General features: G+C 38.2%; 1 protein-coding gene across 2 annotated transcripts; it reads right to left on the reverse strand.

Annotated features, from left to right (window-relative positions):
- Positions 1–1115: 1115 nt before the first annotated feature.
- Positions 1116–22500, reverse strand: LOC145990241 (uncharacterized). Of its 2 annotated transcripts, none has more exons than XM_083125914.1 (3): positions 22397–22500; positions 10208–10463; positions 1116–2414 (listed from the first exon to the last, which is right to left on the reverse strand). In XM_083125914.1, exons 2-3 carry the CDS (start codon positions 10458–10460, stop codon positions 1555–1557), a joined length of 1113 nt encoding a protein of 370 aa, XP_082982040.1. In that variant the 5' UTR covers positions 10461–10463; positions 22397–22500; the 3' UTR covers positions 1116–1554. The 2 variants fall into 2 exon arrangements, with proteins under 2 accessions (XP_082982040.1, XP_082982041.1); XM_083125915.1 differs by lacking the exon at positions 22397–22500 and adding an exon at positions 22304–22340.
- Between the last annotated feature and the right edge of the window lie 38 nt (positions 22501–22538).

Genomic DNA, 22538 nt, shown 5'->3' on the forward strand with positions numbered 1-22538 from the left:
TTAGGGAACAATCTCCGAAGACTGGGCTTTCTGAACATGTTTTAGAATTTAATCATAAGGTTAGAAAAAGAGAAGTTGTAAAAAGGGTTCATAAACAACCTGATATGAACGTTCACGAGGCTGCAAATATTTGTGTTGATAGGGGGAAAAAACTAAATAGGGATGACGGTAACTTGAATGAAACCTGGATTCACTTGTTTAAACGGTGGGGAAAAAATAGTGAAGAGTCTGTTAAATTCCATGTCACGCCGGAAGTGACCCATGCTGCGTCGGAATCTGTGGAGTTCTCATTGGAGGGGATGTAGCATTCGTAAGCTACAGTAGTCTTTCATTCTATATGGTAGTATGGGCACACCGGTCTTTTAGAATTATCTCTTAGTCTCCATGGCATTTTTAACTTCATGTATTTTTAAATTCCTTATCCCATCACCCTCTTTTACCTAACCCTGGATTTTTTACTTATATGATGAAGTATTTTATATACTGAAAAGAGACCTGAACAAGCGAAGCGTAGCTTCGCGAAACATCGTCTGCAACCATTATATTCACTCACGTAAGTTTTTTACTTTTTTTTTACTATAAAAGAATATCAGTGGAAATGCATCTACCATACTACAAAAATCTAGGGGGCTACGGGGGGGGGGGGGGGCCTTAACCCCTTCCTAGGTCCCCCCCTTCTGTAGTGCCGCCCCTGGTAAGGTGGGGTTTAATTGTAACTACTAATGTAAATGGCTGTTTTAAACCAAATCTCTCATGTTGTAACTTTGTTAACCATGTAATATCAAAGTCAAAAACATTTTAACAGGTACCCCTAAATTTCAGCCATTTGCATTAGAGATGTACAGGACATAAAATGTAGCTTGAAATGTGGTGAAAACAATATTTTTTTTGCACCAGCTTTCTATTGTTTATCTTAGCTGAGTTATCAATTTTATCCCCACTATTTGCAAGGCATGAAACAAAACAGGCTGCCTTTTTTAAACGATATATTATAAAATAAAAAAAATAAATAATGCCTGTTTTGAACTACCCTTGCATAGGGATTACAATAACAAAAAAATGTAATTTCTAAATAATTGTCAGGCAACCAATTATTATTATTATTATTTGACCATTTGATATGAATTGATAGAACATCAATGTAAAACAACAAGTGGAAGAATAATAAAATAAGACTTGAACTTTGAGAAAATAAAATATTTATGGCCAGGAGGATAACAATAACAGCACAGTGGGATGAGAATGAAGTGCATGTTTTACAATAAAATGATACATTAGGCATTTCAAATTGAACCGGTGAGACCAAGAAGGGAAAGATTCCACTTTTTGAACAAAATGGGCTGAATACTTTGTATACATATCAGAGCTAAAATAAAGGTTTTAAAAACAAACCACTTATGGAATATTGTTACTATGGTTATGATGAATAAGTTTGTAATTGTAAGTTTCTTCATCCGGCTTTTAGTTTTGGTTGCTATGAGGTTGTTTCTTTATTTCCCGAAAGTAAGGTCGAGTGGAATCTTTCCCTTCTTGGTCTCACCGATTCAATTGTATTCATGTATCACAATCAGCGCAACCATCCACAATCACTGGTTCATTATCTGCTTGTTCGATCACAATATCTGAACCAAGGTCATTATTTTGCAGACAAATGTTATGAAGGATTCCACACACCATGATCATTTTCACTGACCACTGCATGTCTTCAAATTCTAGATAGTGGAGACGGCGAAACCTGTTTCTCAGAATTTCAAAGGCAACATTGGCAGTTGACAAAGCTAAGGAATGTGCTCTGTTGAAAGTGACTTGTTCATCAGTTAACGAGTCATCTTCCTTGAAGGGAGTCACTAACCATGTCAACGGAGAGTACGGCAGCCCACCAACAAGGTAGGTCTCCCTTGGAAAAAGATGCTCCGAACTTTGCGAAGTTTCTTTGTACAGAAGCGATTTCTGAAGCACTTCCAAATCGCTTATGGATCCTGGCTCGCCACACGACAAGTTAGTAAACATAAGGTTATGGTCGATGACAGCTTGTAAAACGACCGAATGTGCACCTTCTCGGTTAACGTACATCTTTTGGTGTTCTCTAGGCTTCATCATGGTAATGTGTGTGGCACTTATAGCTCCTAGTACCCGAGGCAATCCACTTTTCTGTTGGAAACCCTGGGTAACTTCCGAAACGCGATCCCCGGTTGGCCACTGGATAAGATCACTCTTCATTGTCAACACCCACTCCATTACACGTCTCACCACTCGAAACACTGAGCTTTCGGTCGTGTGGAATCTTTCACTGATTGAACGCTGGGATTCCTTATTGGCAAGGTATGAGAGAGCAATGAGAATATTTGCCTCTACACTGATTTTCTTTCTTCCTCTATTATGCTGGGGTACAAATCCGCTTCTTGCTAGCATCGCTTTAAAGGAAAAGGGCATATTGTAAATCAACAGGAAACAATGCAATTAAAAACAGAAGGCAAAAAGGCTTCTCACTCATATAGAGCATTCCCTGACATTCGCTATGAGACTTGGCGGCAAGCGGCCCGGCATCAGCGCTTGTCTTTCCTGGTGAACGGGGTCTGCGACAGCCGCATGCTACAGTCTTTTTTTTTTTTTCGCTCTCCCTGCCTTTGCTCTCTTTCCCTTTCTGTTGACATTACAGACTGACGCCAGCATAATCCTCCCTCGGAAGTTGTGTTGTGTCCGTGTGTTGAAGATTGTGGCTTAATATGGCACCACAAAAGTTTACATTACAACAAAGGATTTATCTTGTCGAGTGTTACTTCGAAAAGAGGAATTGTGGAGAAGTGTGACCATGTTTTGCAATGAAATTTCCTCCACATAGGACCACTATATTAAACCTCGTAAAAAAGTTTAGAGTAACAGGGTCAGTTCTGAATAAAAGTGGAAAGAAAAATGGGGAAATCTAAAAAATAAAGTATACAAAGGCAATCCGCACACCATCCGTGAGTTAAAAAGAGAGTATTGTACGAGAAATCGGGAGAATTACAGTAGACGAACTTGCACGTGTAAATGCCAATTTCCTTCGGATATGCCAGGAATGTGTTGCAGCAGAGGGACATCATTTTCAACACCTTCTGTAGTCAAAGTTAGTACACAATATGAAAACTGTAATTTTAATAGCCGACTCTAGCAACTGTCGCAGACCCGTTCACCGGGAAAGACAAGCGCTGATACCGAGCCCCTTGCCGCCGAGTCTCGTAGCGAATGTCACGGACTGCTCTGTAGTATTGTCAACAATCAAGAAGGATTATTAAATAGTTCACATAATATTTATTGATGGATTTGCTTATTTTTACTGCCACTTTTGGCTAATTGCGAAGTGAGAATGAGTATGATGAAATTGATGAAGGGGCGCTCACAAATAATGTCCATGCCCAGGCTGAGATTTGAACCTGGAACTCCTGGCATTGCAGTGTAATATGCTAACCACTCCACCACGAAGACCAGCACATAATATTTATAGTAAGAGTTTGTGAATTTGGCAAAACAATAAAAAAGATCACCAAAGTGTAACATTTATTACAAATGAATCAAAGGAACTGAATATTAATATCTTCTTCCAATTAACAAAATAATTTGAAATGGAAAAGTTTGTCCAATTAAAACCACAATCACTTTTACCTCTTCTTATGTCATGTACATGGTCTGGTCTGGTAACAACAACTGACAATATTTATTCTAAATGTTCATGTGAACATGGGTGGATGCTGTACATGCTAACATGAGAAATATAAAATACAACCTTTGTCAGAAAAGTTCCAGGACTGATTTTTTTTATTCTTTACCTGTGATATTCCAACACAAGAAATGGGTGTTATTCAGTCACCTGATATGTATTCTGAATAGATATGACCTTGGAAGTGTTTCCATGTAAACTCACTAGGTGGCAGGGCTGTGATTAGCAACCCACTGTTCGGCTTGGCGCATTTAGTTTGAATTTACACGTGTGATGTGATGGATGTGGATTCTGAGCAGCGAGTTAACATTAACTTCTACATTAAGCTAGGGAAAACCCATAATGAAACATGGAACATGATGCAGCAAGCATATGGTGTTGAGGCATTATCGAGAAGCCGTGTCTTTGAATGGCACAAAAGGTTTCGGGAGGGCAGAGATTTAGTGCAAGACGATTCCAGAATGACAACGATAATGTTGATCGCATCTTTTGATGCTAAGGTTGGTGCACCATGAATACCTGCCCAAAGGACAAACGATAAACCAAAACTTTTATATTGACGTCCTGAAATGTTTGAGACAAGTAATTCAGCGGCGACGTCCTGATTTGTGGTCATCTGGACAATGGTTCATATTGCAAGACAATGCAAGGCCGCATACTGCTTTATCAGTCCAGGAATATCTGGCCAAGCATCGTATCCCTGCTCTACCACATCCCTAATATTCACCCCACCTGTCGTCGTGTGATTTTTTCTTCTGTTTCTCCATGTGAAAATGCCGCTGAAAGGGAAGCGTCATGAAGATATTGCAGCAATCCCAACAACTGTGACAGATGTGCTGGGAAGCATCCCAGATGAAGCTTTCCCTGCTTGCTTCCATGACCTCCAGAAACGGTGGCAGCTGTGCATAGATAGCCAAGGGGACTATTTTGAAACGACCTAGGACCATTAGTTCCTAAGTTGAATAAATTATTTTTTACGAGCTCAGTCCTGGAACCTTTCTGACAAAGGTTGTACATCTATGTTCAGATAAGGCATAACTTACCTAAGTAGCTGAAATTCAGTTTAGGCATGTACTTACAGTTACTCAAGCTTCCATCATGTTGCTTGTTTGGGATTTCAGACAAGAACAGACAAAGTTTAAAACATGTGAAGGTAAATTTGGTTTAAAATTGTTAAAATGCAGGGTGTCCAAGAATTATCTTTACAACTTCACGTTTTAATAACTCCAATTCTAAGTCACATATTTACAAGCTGTTTGTTTGTTGTACATGATGCACAAACTCATAGCATTTCCCCCTCGGATGTGCACCATTGGTTGCATGGAGCACATCCAGCCATGTGCCCATGTACGCTGTAACATGTAATCTGTGATGGTGTGGAACGCATCGATAATTCATTTCTACGGTACACAGAATCCTTCACATAATCCCACAGGAAGAAGTCTACAAGTACATAGTACAAAAAATGCACTGTACCTGTGTGTCTGATTTAGTCTCTATGAACCAAGACACACATTGTGATTTCTCCTGTGGCATCCACATGGTCAATCACTAACCTAACCTTCAACATTATACAGGGTGTATCATAAGTGATGGTCATAAATGAAACCAGAGATACATCGCGTCAAACCCAGACGAAAGTTCCTCTTTCACTTTTCTGAGAGATGCTCAGTGTCAGAACTAGACACCACCGAAGTACAGTTCACACCTCTGTAGGACGAGTACTATGGCAGTTAGAAAGGCAGTTTCAAAGAAATCATAAAGGAATCTTATGCGCTCTACCAGAAACACACCATGGGAGATCTGTGGAACCTAATGCGGAAGGGACTCCCCATAGAAAGAATACGTGAAAGGGGTATCTGAGGAAGCAGGTGGACATCAATTACATGATATCCATTAACAATTACGAAAAAACAATAGACAAAACCGGGATAATTTTAGCATGTTTGCATTGCAGGAGGGGCAATGGGCATAGCAACACTGACAGTAAATGCAAGCAAAATGCTCGTTGGCTGACGAATGTCATGGGAAAACATTGTGGTTGAATGTGACCTCACATGGGAAACAGTTTCAAGAAAGGTATTAAAGAAAAATACCCTAAACACCTATGATACACTTTACTTCACAGGTAGAACACTGTACAAGTAGCTACAGCATGCTCAAAATTACTTTCGTTCATTGCCTCAAAACAGCGAAACCGTCGGTGTAGTGAATTTCGCACTCTTTCCAATATCCCCGGTGTATTTCGTACTTGTGCACATGCACCAATCACACGTTCCTCTAACTCAGCAACATTATTGACAGGAGAGCTGTACACCATGCTCTTCATGTGACCCCAAATAAAAAAATCCAGTGGATTTAAATCAGGTGACCGTGGTGGCCACAATACAAAACCTGCACGACCTATCCAGTACCAACCATAGCATCGGGTAAGGTGCCGCCGCACATGTGCAAATGTGCAAAATGTGCTGGTGCCCCATCGTGCATGAACCACATACACAACCACTGGTGAAGGGGAACATCTTCCAGGAGGCGTAGAAGATGATTATGTAGGAACTGAAGGTAACCACGACCATTGAGTTTGGGTGGCAGGATGTGAGGTCCCAATATAAAATCACCTACTACACACATCCACACATTCAAGGTGAAACGTTGCTGATGTCGTGACTCAAACATTTCATGAGGATTTTCGTCACACCACACCTGAGTATTATGAAAGTTCACAATTCCGTCACGAGTGAATCCAGCTTCGTCTGTGAACAAAATGTCACCTAAAAAGCGTGGTTGTAATGCAAGTTTTTGCAGCATCCACTCATAAAACCTAACCCTGGCCTCGCAATCCGTTGCTTGGAGACCTTGTATGCGTTGGAGATGATACGGGTAGAGCAACTGGCGGTGTAAAATGTGCTACACACTGCTGGGAGAAACACCTCCCTCCTAGTTGACGTCCCTGGTGCTTCTTCAACATGTTGTAAAATGCTTTCCACTTCTTCCATTGTGATACGTGTTGGCTTACTGCTTCTTTCTCCATATTCAAAACTCCCATGTTCTCGGAGGCATTGATACCGTGTAATCTTATGAACACGCTTCGATCAAGGTGCCGTCGGTGAGGAAAAGCTTCATGGTACAGGCATGCAGCCTCCACTGCATTGCCGTCTGCTTTCCCATAGAAGAAATGCATGTCCGCATATTCCTCGTTAGTGTACACACGTTCTATTTGAACTGCAAAGTACATGCACTTCACTGACAGACACTGTTGTACATATTCCATCTCAAACAGACACACTTACTGAACTATGTCTCTCAGTGTGCCTTCTAGCCTTGATGCAAGTCATGCTGCCCCTTGATGGTAAGGATAGGAAGTAACCAAATTACATATTATGTAATACCAGTAGGACACGTCGTACCTTTTACGTGATTCAAAGGCACCTACCATATGAAGTACAGTGATTTCCAATAATGTCATGTATGTTTCGATTAGGGATGGTATTGAGATGAGAATTTCCTTGGTCTCAGTCTCATCTCAAGAGTTCAAAAGGGTGATCTCGTTCTGTCTCGTCTCGAGGGTGGTGGTCTCGTTCTCATCTCGACTGCTGAGGCACGGTCTCATTTTCGTCTCGGTCTCGAATTCGAGACGAGACCGAGACTGGTCTCGGTACCATCCCTAGTTTCGATTAACAATACGTACGTATGTAGGTTGAGGGTTCAACTCCCATGACCATGGGAAAACACAATTAATTTTACCACTGTAGGTATTGGTATTGTTTCTTTCATCTTACGTATTCTCTTTTTTGTACGGATGTTTCTTCCATCACAAAGGTAGGATGGAGGTTTCTTCATAGGCCCTCGTCTACTTCCTTCACACATCATACTCATTCCATCTTTTACAAACTACCAACCACAGCTAAACACTGTTTTTCCATGACATTTGTCATCCAACGAGCATTTTGCTTGCATTTACTGTCAGTGTTGTTATGCCCATTGTCCCTCCGGAAACACAACCATGCTAAAATTATCCCGGTTTTGTCTATTGTGTTTCCGTAATTGTGAACTGTATCTGTATATCATGTAATTGACGTACACCTGCTTCCTCAGATACTTCTGTTTACGTATTCTTTCTACGGGGAATTCCATTTCCTATTGGGAGTCCCTTCCGCATAGATCCCACAGATCTGCCATGGTGTGTTTCTGGTAGAGCGCATAAGATTCCTTTATGAAATAATAAGTATTCTTAAAAAATATTTAAAAAATACTAAAACTTATTGTACTTACGATTAGTGAGTAATTATTCTGTAATTGTGAGTAAGTCGCACAACCATAAGTTATTATTCCTTTATGATTTCTTTGGAACCGCCTTTCTAACTGCCATAGTACTCGTCCTACAGAGGTGTGAACTGTACTTTCCCACACTTTTGGTGGTGTCTAGCTCCGACACTGAGCATCTCTCGGAAAAGTGGAAGAGGAACTTTCGTCGGGGTTTGATGCGATGTATCTCTGGTTTCATTTATGACCATCACTTATGATACACCCTGTATATATAAGTTTGTGCATCATGTATAACAAACAGCATGTAAATATGTGACTTACAATTGGAGTTATTAAAATTTGAAACTGTAAAGATAATTCTTGGACACCCTGATTTTAAACATTTTAAACTAAACTTACCTTCGCATGTTTTAAACTTAACATGCCTTAACTCCTGAAGGAGCCGCATGATGTGATGAAAGCTTGAGTAACTGAAAAAGTAAGTACATGTCAAAACTTGTCTTCAACTACTTACATCTATATTCATCAACTTACATCTACAGGGGATGGACAAAAATATGGAAACACCTGGTATAAAACAGGTAGCCATTTCAAACACGATTTGCGTCTGAATGGTATGTGGCGCTGTGGTCACTGGCACTTCCTGTGAAGTATACACCCTGGCTAACCTGACAGATGGGCCAGTTACAGTTCAGCGACCGGTCCACGCAGGTTATCGTGAATCATGTCTGAGCTCACAGAGTTTCAAAGAGGGCAAATTGTGGGTGCGCGTATGGTGGGAGCTTCCGTGACGAAAGTAGTGGAAATGTTTGGTGTATCAAGAGGCACAGTCTCGAAAATCATGACTGCCTACGAGACTTCCGGAAAAACCGCATCAGCGTGGATGCAAGTGTGTTTTGCGTGACAGAGACAGATGCACATTGGGTAGGATTGTGACCAAGCAGAAGATCACCACGGCTCCAAAAGTCACTGCTGAGCTGAATACAGTGCTTTCAAACCCTGTTAGCATCAAAACAGTCAAAAGAGAACTCCACAAGCAGGGTATTCATGGCAGATCTGCAATTCCAAACCACTTGTGACTGTTGACCATGCTGCTAGACAGAGACAGTGGTGCAACGCCCATAAAAACTGGACAATGGAGCAGTGGAAGACTGTAATCTGGTCGGATGAGTCATCCTTTACATTGTTTCCAACTGCTGGCCGAGTGTACGTGTGGAGAACGCCAGCACAAGCGTACGATACAGACTGTCTGTTACCGAGAGTGAAGCATGGAGGTGGTTCAGCGATGATTTGGGCAGCCATCTCCTGGTATTCTGCCGGATCCATCATCACCCTGCATGGACATGTCACTGCCAGGGACTACGTAACCATCTTGAGTGACCAGCTGCATCCCATGGTGCAAACTTTGTTCCCAGATGGTGATGCCGTGTTTCAAGATGACATAGCCCCTGTTCATACAGCTCACATCGTCCAGGACTGGTTTGATGAGCACAAAGATGAAGTATCATATGTGCCATGGCCTCCACAATCGCCAGACAATATTATTGAGCCCCTGTGGTCGGTTTTGGAGACCAAGGTGAGAGCCCGCTACCCACCACCATCGTCTCTACAACAACTTGCAGTTGCTTTGGAGGAAGAATGGTACAACATCCCTTTGACAACCATACGCGACCTGTATTTGTTCATTCCACGTCGACTGCAGGCCGTTCTGCATGCCAAAGGTGGTCCTACTCGATATTAATAAAGGTAATGTGCATTTCTGCAGGTGTTTCCATATTTCTGTCCATCCCCTGTATATTTATCAATATTCAAACTACCACTCAATTTATTAAATCATGACATCTTTGAATATCCCATTCAATTTGGTAGGATTTTAGATAAGAAATCTATAAATATATATTATTAATAAGAAACGAAATGTTCCAATTAATATTATTTTTACATGAGATCTATTTTCAGGATGCAAAGTAAACCATAATTTCAATATTTCTTTGATGATAATGTAAAAAAAACTGTAGTTTGAGATTTTTACACAATTTTTTTTTTGTCATTTTCAAATTTTATTTTAATTTCATGTGTGAAAAATAAGAAACATTTTCTATGTACACTTACCTTACCTGACGCCAGCAGAAACTACATGCATCTTTAGAGAAATTTGACCATGATGTTCTTGTAAGATCTTATTAAAATTATTACCCAGGTAAATTAATATCCATATGTTAAAAAAAAATGTGATGAATATACCTTTCAGTTGTTCCGCTGTTTCTCGCCTCATTCTAAACTGATCGATGAAGTCCTTATCTGTGTATGAACTGAAACATCGGGGCCCAACATTTGTCTCTGCTAGAACTCTTTTTCTATGGATTGTTGCTGCAAGAATTGCAAGGAGGAATTCGTCATCGCCTGAACTATTCTCTGATGATTCTTCACTTGAAGAGGAATCTGACGATGAACTTTCTAGCAACATGTGAATAGCTATGTCTTGAGAACTTGTCATGATCTGAAAAACAATACACACTATTAAGTAGAGGTGTAGGGTTGCTTGATTGCTATAGCAGAAAGCTTACATTTCCCAAATGTAAGATTTAAACCTGTATGGGTTAATGAATGTCTGAGACCACCCTTCTCAGTACCTTTCAAGTGAACTCTTCCAACCTTGAATCAGCTGTGAGACTTCACTTAGTTCCAATCACAGGGCTGTAGAAACACTGCATAGGTAAATTTCACCCACATGCATGCTAATACATTTTAGTTTGTTATGTCAACATGTCATCTTTTTCTATTTTTTATCAATTGTGCAATACAATAGCAATGTTCAAACTTAATAATAAAATTAGTTTAATAAATAAAGGTCTTGTTATTTAAATGTGTTTAACGAATTATAGTTCGGACTTACAAAGTAATTTTGCTTGCGGGTAATATTTAACCCATTGCATGTCCTTACATCCTGGCGGAGAGCACACATTAAGTTAAATTTAAGACACAATGATTCACAGTAAATAATAGATGTGTTAGTAGAAAATATTAGCAAATATTGCAAAATTGGCACATTTTCAGTTGAAAAAATAATGATTTTTTTAAATGAACTCTCAAGTACGCAATTCCCAAACTTATCATCACTAACACTACTACTCTTGTGGACATCGATAAAGAAACTCAACCAATCCTTCTCAACATATTCCAAGATGGGGATTGGGGAAAATAGCCTGTGGCGAAACATTCAGTATGGCCACATGTTTGTGCTCCAGTCTCATAAATAACTGCAGAGAATAGATTGGAATATGTGTGCAGATTCAAAGAAAATGAGCCACCAACTGACTCCAAGGGGTACCCCCTTACAAGAATCAGCATCATCAGTGTCTAGAGTGGTGGATGTCTCTTCATATTTAGGGCTACCAGACGTCCGGATTTTCCAGGACATGTCCTACATTTTAGCCTTATGTCCGGCGTCCGAGAGGAATTTGAAAAATATCATAAATGTCCTACATTTTGAGCGTCACATAATATTAATTAGGAAAATACGTAACAGAAAAAAGTCATGCAAATTACAAGTATATGGACTGCGCTTCCAAACTCAATAGTGAAATTTATTTTGATTCAGTCATTGCACAAAAAGAATAAAGTTTGTCTTGCTATTAAACAAACGGGAAAACGGAAGCAATTAATAAACAAAGTCTTGGGACCACTTTCTGATAACGTCACTGTTCAATGCCTGAGCAGAATTTCTTGCCTTAGGGTTTATACAGATGGAACAAGGTGTTGCCCATTCTTATTCAATATAATTTGAATGTAAAGCAGGAGTATATAGAACAAAGTTATTCAGAGTGTCTGCCAGTTAAGAAAGTCATGGAAGTCAAGAAAAAGTAAAGAAATCAACTAGTAGGTCAAGAAGTCAATAAAAAGGCAACAAATTATTCTTGTGGTCAAGAATTTTTGCTATTGATTGGTTGATTTAGTTTATTTTACTTCACCTTTTTCTGTCCCATTGGCTAATCGCGAAGATGAGGATGAATGATGGTAAGATAAGATGGATGAATGGATAGTCATAAACATATAGGGACAACCTACTCAAACCCCACATAAGATTATACTGGCTGTGAGTCCAGATGCCAAAGCCTCGCTTGTCTGCCAAACACAGTTCAGGATGCATTAATATGAAATAGCAGATGTAATTCTCTTCTTAAATTCAGCTTCAGTTTTCATCTTAACTGGCCCTTTGGTACGGATTTTCATTAAATAAATATTTATTTTCTTAAATACTAATTTCCAACTTTACCTACGTAGGATCTAGAAAAGTTCAGAAAAAGTCAAGATTTCTGGATGTATTATTTTGGTAGACACCTTGTTGTTGAGCTAAAAACTACCCAAGATGAAACCATTTTAAATTACAGTAATTGTTGAATATTTGTATCAGCACAACAGACTCGCGAGAGAATTATTTTTTCATAAAGTCTGTAAAATGTTTGGTATTTGTCCCTATAATTTCAACGAGTTTGACTGTCCACTCTAACATCAATATATAGTTTGACAAAACCTGAAATTTTGATAAAAATTGTCTCCTCTGAGAAGTACCACTTAAATCAAGTAGTAAGAGGTGCATTGATTAGTATGATTGCAAGTTTTGAAATTTTGCATTTAAACATTCGTTGGGAAATAATTTTTTAAAAACTGAAAAGTGTCATTTTTCAACTACTTCCTAACGTGTTCTATAGAAATATGTATTATTTATTGAGAATGTGTTGCATCCTACATTTTGACTTAATGTCCTACATTTTGGGACAGCATGTCGTACATTTCCCTTACAGCGATCTGGTAACCCTATTCATATTTAGATAAGATAGTACTAAGCAAGTAAAGATTGAGTTTTTCCAAAAATTTCAATATTGTTCAAAATATAATTATAAAACTGAATAATTAACATATTGGAAATTGTGTAAACTTTGTACAGAATCCATGAGAAAATTACAGCAGAGTATCAACTACAGGTATTTTAAATACAGTGTGTAACATTCTTATTCATACACACGGATTTTCAAAGAAAATGCTTTAATATCTGAAAGGAAATACACTCTTTTGAAATTGTTTCTTTACAATTCAATAACTAATATCATTAGGAACATAAAATCTTACCCAAATTCTGTATAACCAATGACAATAATAAATTAAATGAAACTGAAAGAGAAACATGCCATTTTTGTACAACTTTTCTATTCGTACACTTAACCTTTTACACGTCGAATTGTCTTTGGATTTGAAATTAATGAGTTTATCAGTAATTTGTGTCTCTTTGGTGTACATTAAAGAGAATTATTCAAAAAAATTGTTATTTTTTATTTTCTCTATACGTAAACTGTAGTGTTCCCAATTGGGAACATTGGCGTTTCATGTGAAGTATTATTACAGAGTTTTCTAATTATAATTCAACTGGACCAGCATGTTTTCCGTTTATATATTAGCATAGTAAATGTACAGAAATATTACATATAAGCTTACAGAGAGTCAGACAACAATACAACCTTCAAAATACAAAATACTAATACAAATACATAATAGGATAACATAATTGTATAAAAATGAGAAAACATCCTTATTTTATTGAAAATGTAGCAATACCAAATTTTAAATATATGTAGTTTACACATTTGAAAATGAAAAAAAAAAAAAAAATACACACACACACAAAATGTCCTAAACTGGTGATAAGCCATGGAAAGCTGGGAAGCAGTGTAAATGCATATTTCTTGCACACTTGCTACATTGTAGGCGAGCATTTTTTTGGCAAAATGCACACCTTCCTTGTCCTGCTTCAATCAGAAAATGACGATCAGTTTTCCTCATAGACCCTGGGATTTCAAATCGTGGTCCTGGCCTCGGAGATGTTCGTGGATTTTTGCGAATAAGGAAGGTAGCTACTTCTCTTCGAAAATCCAAGTGATTCTTTGAACTCTTCCCATGAAGTTCTTGGTGAATTTTCCGGGCTGCAACAACTGCCACATTCAAAGCATTGGAAAATAAATTCCACCACCATGTTTTCCCTCGCAGCTGAGGTCTGTAGCTGGACAGCATACGGTCGAAGACATCGACGCCCCCCATTCCTTTATTGTACTTTCGTACTAAGTGAGGTTCAGGGACATCAATCCTATTCTTTGATTGGCGAGAGTACCGCTTTGCTGTTCCTAATGGCAAGTGTGTCTGGTAGTTGGATGCCAAGGTGACTACGGAATTATCATTCCATCTACACATGTAAATATCACCATCCCATCGAAAGTCAAACTCTCCTATTTTCTTTTTCTTCATTTCATTTGTTGGAACCAAGGGACATCTACCAGTCCTTCCTTCTCGTACTGTACCTATTACTTTGAACCCCTTTATTTTCAGCTCTTTCAGCAATGTGTATGAGGTAAAGAAATTATCAGAGAAAACTTCAACTTGCAGAAGATCAGTGACAACATTCAATAAGGCTGTCACTACTCTAGTCCCAAGTGGAGAGTTAGATTCATCTTCTTCCTTTAGTTGATAGATTTTCATAACATAAGGATATCCATCACTTGAACTAAAATTCCAGATTTTGAATCCGAAATGAATCGGTTTTCCCTTTATGAACATCTTGAAAGAATGATGCCCATAATAGGGAACCATTGATTCGTCGATGCTGAGTTGTTTATGAAAAATTCCATATTGCTGAAGATTGTTGTTTAGCTCATCATATAATGGTGAAATTTTTCCAAGTTTATCACCTTGTTTGAATTGAGTATTGTCCATAACATGGAAATATTTCTTTATATCCCGAAACTTCTGCCTGGGCATCGCAGTTGGGACAATTGGTACAGTCACGTCTTCTGCTGTTGACCAGTACATATCTTCACTTGGAACATTGTGATAACCGCTGATTAGAAGCAAACAAAATTGATTGATTGATTGATTTAGTTTATTTTACTTCGCGTTTTGTGCCTCTTGGCTAATTTGCGAAGATGGGGATGAGTGATGAAATGGATGAAAATGGACATTCACAAACAACCATACCCGACTGGGATTCGAACCCGGGACCCTTGGCGTCGCAGCGCGATGTGCTAACCACTCGGCCACAGGGTCGGGCTGAAGCAAACAAAAGAACTGAGCTATGTGATGTTTGGTGAACGACACAATTTTGCCCTTTTGAGCAGCATATAGGCACGTCATTGAAGAGAGATGCTCGAGGTATGTATCTGGTAAAATTTTATGAAACAATTCTATAGGTTCCAGTGACAGTAATTCTGGGTGTTTGTCGGATAACTACTGAAATGAATCATCGCAATGGAGCAAATTGTTTTCTATAACCGTAGACTTCTTCCACGAAGGATGTCCTACCTGTTTACTTGATGCTCCTTTAGCCTTTCTTGATGTGGTTGGCTGAAGAGACTCCGGAGTAGATTGTTCCACGTTAGTTGTAACAACCAATTCACCACACACATCTAAAGGAACCACTTCTTCCAAAACGTGTCATCAATTTTTTCCTCATCGGTAAGATCTGCAGTTTCTTCTGGAGGCAACTGACAAATATCCACTACATCTCCAATGTCTGCAGTATCGTCATCTAAAATTTCATTCAAATACTGAAAAGCTGCTTCCAATGTTAGGAAACGATTCGATGCCATGTTGTTCGTACAAATGTTGTTGAAAGACTGAATTTTATAACAACGAGACGGCATGAATCAACAGAAGCAGCTAACAGAACATGGCACAAAACACGCCGGGATATTTGTTATACAAACAATGTAAAAACAATTATTTCAAATGTATTTGTAGCCAACAATAAGCATGATTTTATTTCCATTGTTGACCAAGTTACAAAACAATCTTCAGTTTTTTGTGCGAGTTATTTGTTGTCTGTAACCATTGTTCATGCAAAACGCCAATGTTCCCATTTGGGAACATGATAATATACTTAGGTCCAGATTAATAGAAATCAATGAAAAACCCATCATAATGCATTTCATGTAATACTAGCATTATGTTCTGCCCGATATTGTACAAAGAAGAAAAAAGTAATTTATTAGGGTGTAAATAAAAAATATATAATATTATGAATGCAATTTTAACCATTTTTGTGTAATTTCATAGTATACTATCCAGACGATAATAATGAAAATATTAATTAAATTTTGTTAATAGTAAATATACACCCTGAATTAATAGATGCAACAAGAAAACTTTGAAAAATTTTTTTTCAGTATAGTTTTAAGTTGAAAATTAGTTGATGTTCCCAATTGGGAACGTTGGCAGGTAAAGGGTTAATAATATAAAAGAAAAAAGTATATTCAGAGCAAATTGACTCACAGTTCTAATACTTTGATGCATATCCTTTGGCTTTAATTACTGCTTGACACCTGTTCTTCATAGAATCAACCAGTTTCCGACATGTTTCAGAGCTTATTTCATTCCACTCGGCTTGCACAACAGTTTTCAACTCTTGTTTGGACTTGATGCCTGCTTTATGGACTCGCCTCTTGAAAATTGCCCATAAATGCTTAATGGGATTTAAGTCTGGACTTTGAGCTGGTGTTTGTAGTAGTTTGGGCACATTCCATATTAGCCAATTCATGTTAACTCGCGCCTTATGCTTACTGTCATTGTCTTGTTGGAATCTGTAGATAGGCGGCATGTCCATCTTTTGGGCACTCTGCTTTACATTGTTCTTCAATGTGTCTAAATAGACATATTCATCCATGATACCATCAAAAAACTGGATGATACCAACACCTTTGGACGACATACAGCTCCAAATCATTAATGACCCACCACCGTGTTTAACTGTTGGAACTGTGTTAATGTGATCATTGTCTTTATTTGATTTTCTCCAGGCCCTATTTATCCCATCTGATCTGGACTCGTCTGACCATATGACACTATCCCAAAATCGCTGGTCCTTATGGATGTGCTCTTTCGCGAATGAAAGTCTATTCCTGCGATTCACCTTATTTACATACAGCCTCTTTCGTGGTATTCTGCCATGATATCCATGCTTCCACAAGGCACGTCGGACAGTTTGATCGGACATCATCTTGCCAGCAACATTTTCTACTAATGGTCGTAACTGAGTAACACTTAGTCGGGGGTTTTCTCGCACTCTTTTTAAAATAAAGCGCTCATCACGTTTATTCAACCGTCTCTCTTTTGGTTTTCTCGGCACATTCTGTGTTGAACATTCCTCTCTAAATTTGCTTATTATGTATTGAACTGTGGAGTGTGATTTATTGACTGTTTGTCCAATTTTTCTTAACGAATAACCTCTAAGGGCCAAATTTATAATAACATCCTTCAGATCGGAACTAAGTTCCTTCACCTTGCCCAATTCAAACATACTGATAGATAGACGATAGGCCTACAACAATACCTAAGCCAGCAATCCGCTTGACGCGGAGTACACCTGCGTGTTCAAACTTGTTTCGAAGTTGCAAAATGCACGAAATCGCCCTAATAGCGGTGGTGCTGTATGAGAGGAAGATTGAAACTCTTGCCTGTACGAATAACAATGTTGCATGAAACAGCATGTTTTTCTCTTTTCACACAAATTATATGCTCTGTTTATACACTTTGAACATACATTTTTATTGACATTTGTTGGTGAAACTTTCATTAACATTAATTTCCAGGTACATATGAAAATGATTATATTTACTAGCAGATATTACATTTTTTCCTCGGAAATTCTATGTGTATGAATAACAATGTTACATACTGTATGTAGAAGAGTAATATACCCCCCCCCCCCAGTAGATAAATATTTCAGATTTGTGTTTCTACAATTAAAAATCACTTTCCCTTTCAAATCATAAAGTGGTCTTAAACTTTGTGCAAATTCGACCAGTTCTTATTCAATTTACATTATATAAAATATATAGGTACAACTATCAAAGCCGGGAAACGTCTGTAACTCGTTTATTCTGTAATTGTTGACATTCCTACTTACCTATTCTGCATTGCGAAATATTGTTTAATAAGGGATTTCCCTTTTTTTAACGAAATTAGTATCTATTGTTAACATATCGAGTAATTATTGTTCGTTCTTTTATCACTTCCTGAACACGCAAAATGGCAGGCAAATCTTGACTAGCGTTGTCAATATGCTGTGTTTCAAACGGCAAAGCAGTGTTTCGGTAATTATGCGATATTGCCCGAACACCTCTCACTCGTTTATTTCGTTAATTTTAGCATTGATACTTACCTATTCTGCATTGCGAAAGATTCTCTAAGGTGAAGTTATGCCTTTTTCCATAAAATAGTGTCAACTTTTCATATTACGAGTCATCATTTGTCTTCCTTGTTTTGCTTGGGTAACAGACAATATGGCATGCACTCCTCATGGATCATCGCGCGTCGTGCTTGTGTTTTGTCGATTTGGAGTGGGTATGCAGTGTTTCAACCTTCTTCACCGAAAAATACCTACTTTCGTGTTCATTATGACATTCCAAACCATGGACAGATAGCCCCACAAACCATTGACAGATAGCCTTAAAAATTATTCACGAAAACCCCACGAACCACTGACGGATAGCCCCACGAAAAATTGACGGATAGCCGCACAAACCATTGACGGGTAGCCCCAAAAACCATTCACGACGGCCACAAAAACCATCCACGATAGCCCCACGGACCATTTCCGGCAAGGTTAGGTTAGGTAAGCATAGTTAAAAAAAAAATTCTCGTTAAAAAAATCACGTTTGGAAACACTGGCAAGACCCTGTAACTTTCGACACTTGTGCCATCTGCAGGTACATAATGGAAACAATGGCAAAATGTTGTCGCTTTACAGAAAATGCAAGTTCCTTACATAAAAAGTGATTATTTCTTGTTCTAGAACATTCTATGGTGAAGTTTTCAATTTCTGCGAAAGAAAATACCTCGAGGAACTTCGACAATGTTACAGAAACTGATTTCGGGGTAACAGTTTCATGCATCGGAGACACATTTCTTCAATTTTACACAAGAAACTACTTACGGAAATGAGTTTCTCCAAGGTTTACAACCTTCGTCGATATATATTCTTCCTGAAACTTCATACTACAATGCAGCAGAACAATAAATAATCACTTTTCATGTAATAATATTGCGCATTTTGTGAAAATCGACAACATCATGCCGTTGTTTCCAAGATGTACCTGCAGATGGCTCTAGCGTCGGAAGTCACGCGATCTCGCTAGTGGAATCAGGGTTTCCAAACGCGTGATTTTTTTTCGAGAAACGTGCATTTTTTTTTGTTTTTTTTTCGAGAAACGCGTGGTTTTTTGTCGAGAAAGGAAAATGGTTTTTTGATGAATTTAGGGGTTAAATGGGTGCTAATGGAACCTAACCTAACAGGTCTAACCTAACCTTATGTGAATGGTTCGTGGGGCTACCCGTGGATGGTTTTTGTGGCTAATGTCAATGGTTTGTGGGGCTACCCGTGGATGGTTTTTGGGGCTACCCATGGATGGTTTTTGTGGCTAACGTCAATGGTTTGTGGGGCTACCCGTGGATGGTTTTTGGGGCTAACGAACAATGTTTCATCGAAATGTACAATTTCCAGACGTGATCCCCGGTTTTTTACAACTTTCATGCACGATAGAGTTGGAAACATTGATATTCGATAACAAAAGAAGCGTTACAATTCGCAAAGCAAGCGATATCGCACCGTGACGTGCTTTCCGTAGCATTAAGGAAAATGGTTTATTTTAGCAGAAAAAGTGTTTGTTTTCGTGCAAAAAGCATATTGGCACCTTCCACTATGTTCCGCAATACATAATTGGTAAGTACAAACCACGAGAAAGACAAAATATCCGATTTAAATGTGTCTCCGATGCATGAAACTGTTAATGAACTTTCTGATTGCAATTGTGTATCATTTGTTGTGTAAAATAAAAACTCAGGAATTTTAATGAAATGGTAATAATATTATATACTGTTCTATAAGGGCCAAGTTCCATGTGTATAACTTAATCTCTGATATTATGCTTCTGCAATAACTTATTTTTTAAATTCCTCTCATATTTGCTTGCTTGAGTGGTTTAGGTGGACCAAGTTTGGTTCTCTTACTTTTATAATTATAAACACACGCGGAAATAATCAGATAATTAAACCTAATGATCCTAACCTACTTATGTTATGATTCCGGTAATTATTTTGGGGAGCGATTTTACAATACCGGGAATTTCTCCATTTTGTTTGAAATTCGGCATACTCACTAATTTTGGCCCCCTAATCACGAATCTGCAGTCAAAATTTGGCGCTCACACGTGGAAATAGCAAAATAATCTAAATTAAGTTCTTATTTCCACACCCTCGATTTCCAAATTTCCCGCCGATTCCGGGCTCCATCCCTGGGGTAATTGACCTACCGCCCCCAACCGCTATCGCGGCTCCCCGCCTATATCTATAGAGTCCCTGTTAAAGGCATGTTAGAAATTGGCCGGATTCACCTGCCCCCAAATAAGCGCCAAATTTTAAGTGCAGATTCGTGATTACGAGGCCCAAATTAGTAAGTATCCCAAATTTTAAACAAATTGGATAAATTCCCTGTATTGTTAAATTATACCTATTTTGCTAGTGAAAATAACCCTACATGCTATTCTCACCACCTGGTGAAAATAGTCTCAGCCTTTATTTATTTGTATGTAGCTAATCCTTAAGGATCATTTGAGGTAAATGCAACTTTGTATTGAAAGTAGCATATTTTCAGTTACTATTTTCACCTAAATTTATGATTCTTCACAATGTGGGAATTATTTTATAACACATTCACGTTCTGTTGTAAGATTTTGTTTTGCATTGCTTGTTAGGTTCTATGTCTCAAAAAATAATCATCTATACCATGTGATATCACTGCTCTCTCTAAAAAGTGGTAATAATAATCAATAATCAGCATTTTTAATTTGTGTTAAGCTCTATGGTTAGTTGAGTGATTTAACTTGAAAAAATTGACAATGTGTGAAATATAATAGCATCTGTACTTAATAATAAAGGTGCCAGTTTCATAGATCGGAGACACATTAAAATCAGATATTTTGTGTTTTGCATGGTTCGTACTTACCAATTGTGTATTGCGGAACATAGTTCAAGGTGCTATTATGCTTTTTACACAAAAATAAACACTTTTTCTACTGAAAATAAAATGCATTTATCTAAGTGCTATCGAATGCACGTAACGGTGCGATATAACTTACTTTGTGAATGATATCGCTTCTTTTGTTTTCCAATATCAGTGTTTTCCAACCTTCTTCACCGAAAAATACCTACTATCGTGTTCGTCACGTGTGCAAATTGTACATTGCTGACGGATAGCCCCACGAACCATTCCAATAAGGTTAGGTTTGGTTAGGTTAGGCAAGCATAGTAAAAAAAAGGGGGGTTGGAAACACTGACATGATTTCTTGGTAAAATAGATACCACGATGAAATAAAATACCCTGACTAACGTTGGAAACCTTAGAGAAACTCATTTCCGATGTGTCTCCGATGTATGAAACTGTTACCGATTTCGGTACGTAGTTTATCCTGTAAATTTGAAGAAATCCATTTGGGCTATATCGCATATTTACCAGAGAAAGTACAGAACAAGAAATAATCACTTTTTATGTAAGGAACTTGCATTTTCTGACATCATTATGTACCTGCAGGTGGCACAAGCGTCGAAAGTTACACGGTCTTGCCAGTGTCTCCAAACGTAATTTTTTTAACGAGAACTTTTTTTTCTAACTATGCTTACCTAACCTAACCTTCCCGGAAATGGTCCGTGGGGCTATCGTGGATGGTTTTTGTGGCTATCGTGAATGGTTTTTGGGGCTACCCGTCAATGGTTTGTGGGGCTATCGTGAATTATTTTTTGGGGCTATCCGTCAATGGTTTGTGATGACATAATGAATACAAAAGAAGGTATTTTTCGGTGAAGAAAGTTGAAACACTGCATACCCACTCTAAATCGACAAAACACAAGCACGACGCGCGATGATCCATGACGAGTGCATGCCATATTGTCTGTTACCCAAGCGGAACAAGGAAGACAAATAATGACTCGAAATATGAAAAGTTGACACTATTTTATGGAAAAAGGCGTAACTTCACCTCAAAGAATCTTCCGCAATGCATAATAAGTAAGTATTAATGCTAAAATGAACGAAATAAACGAGTGAGACGTGTTCGGGCTATATCGCATAATTACCCTTTCTCCTGTAAATTTGAAGAAATCATTTTCCTGGCTTTGATATTTTTACCCATTACACAAATAACAATTTGAAATTTTTATTTTATGTAGTGTGTGTTGTACATGTTAAATTGACTAAAACATATTATGGATAAGGATGTAATAATTAATAACATGTAAACATACAAATCTATTGAACAACTATGCTTGCATGCTTTACCGCGTCAGGAAAAAAAATATTTACATTAGCAATCCTTTATGAGTAAATAACGCACTCACCAAAAGAGACGAACAATAATTGGTCCTCGTAGTTGCTGCAATCGACCGATCAACCAATCATCAACGAAATATTTCACTTGCATTGACCCTAAAGAAACACGATGGAAGCGCCTCCAATTACCAAAACAGTCGGAGCAGACTG

The sequence above is a fragment of the Lepisma saccharinum genome, chromosome 7 (assembly GCF_977018435.1).
Source record: "Lepisma saccharinum chromosome 7, izLepSacc3.1, whole genome shotgun sequence".
In the NCBI taxonomy this organism is placed as follows: Eukaryota; Metazoa; Arthropoda; class Insecta; order Zygentoma; family Lepismatidae; genus Lepisma; species Lepisma saccharinum.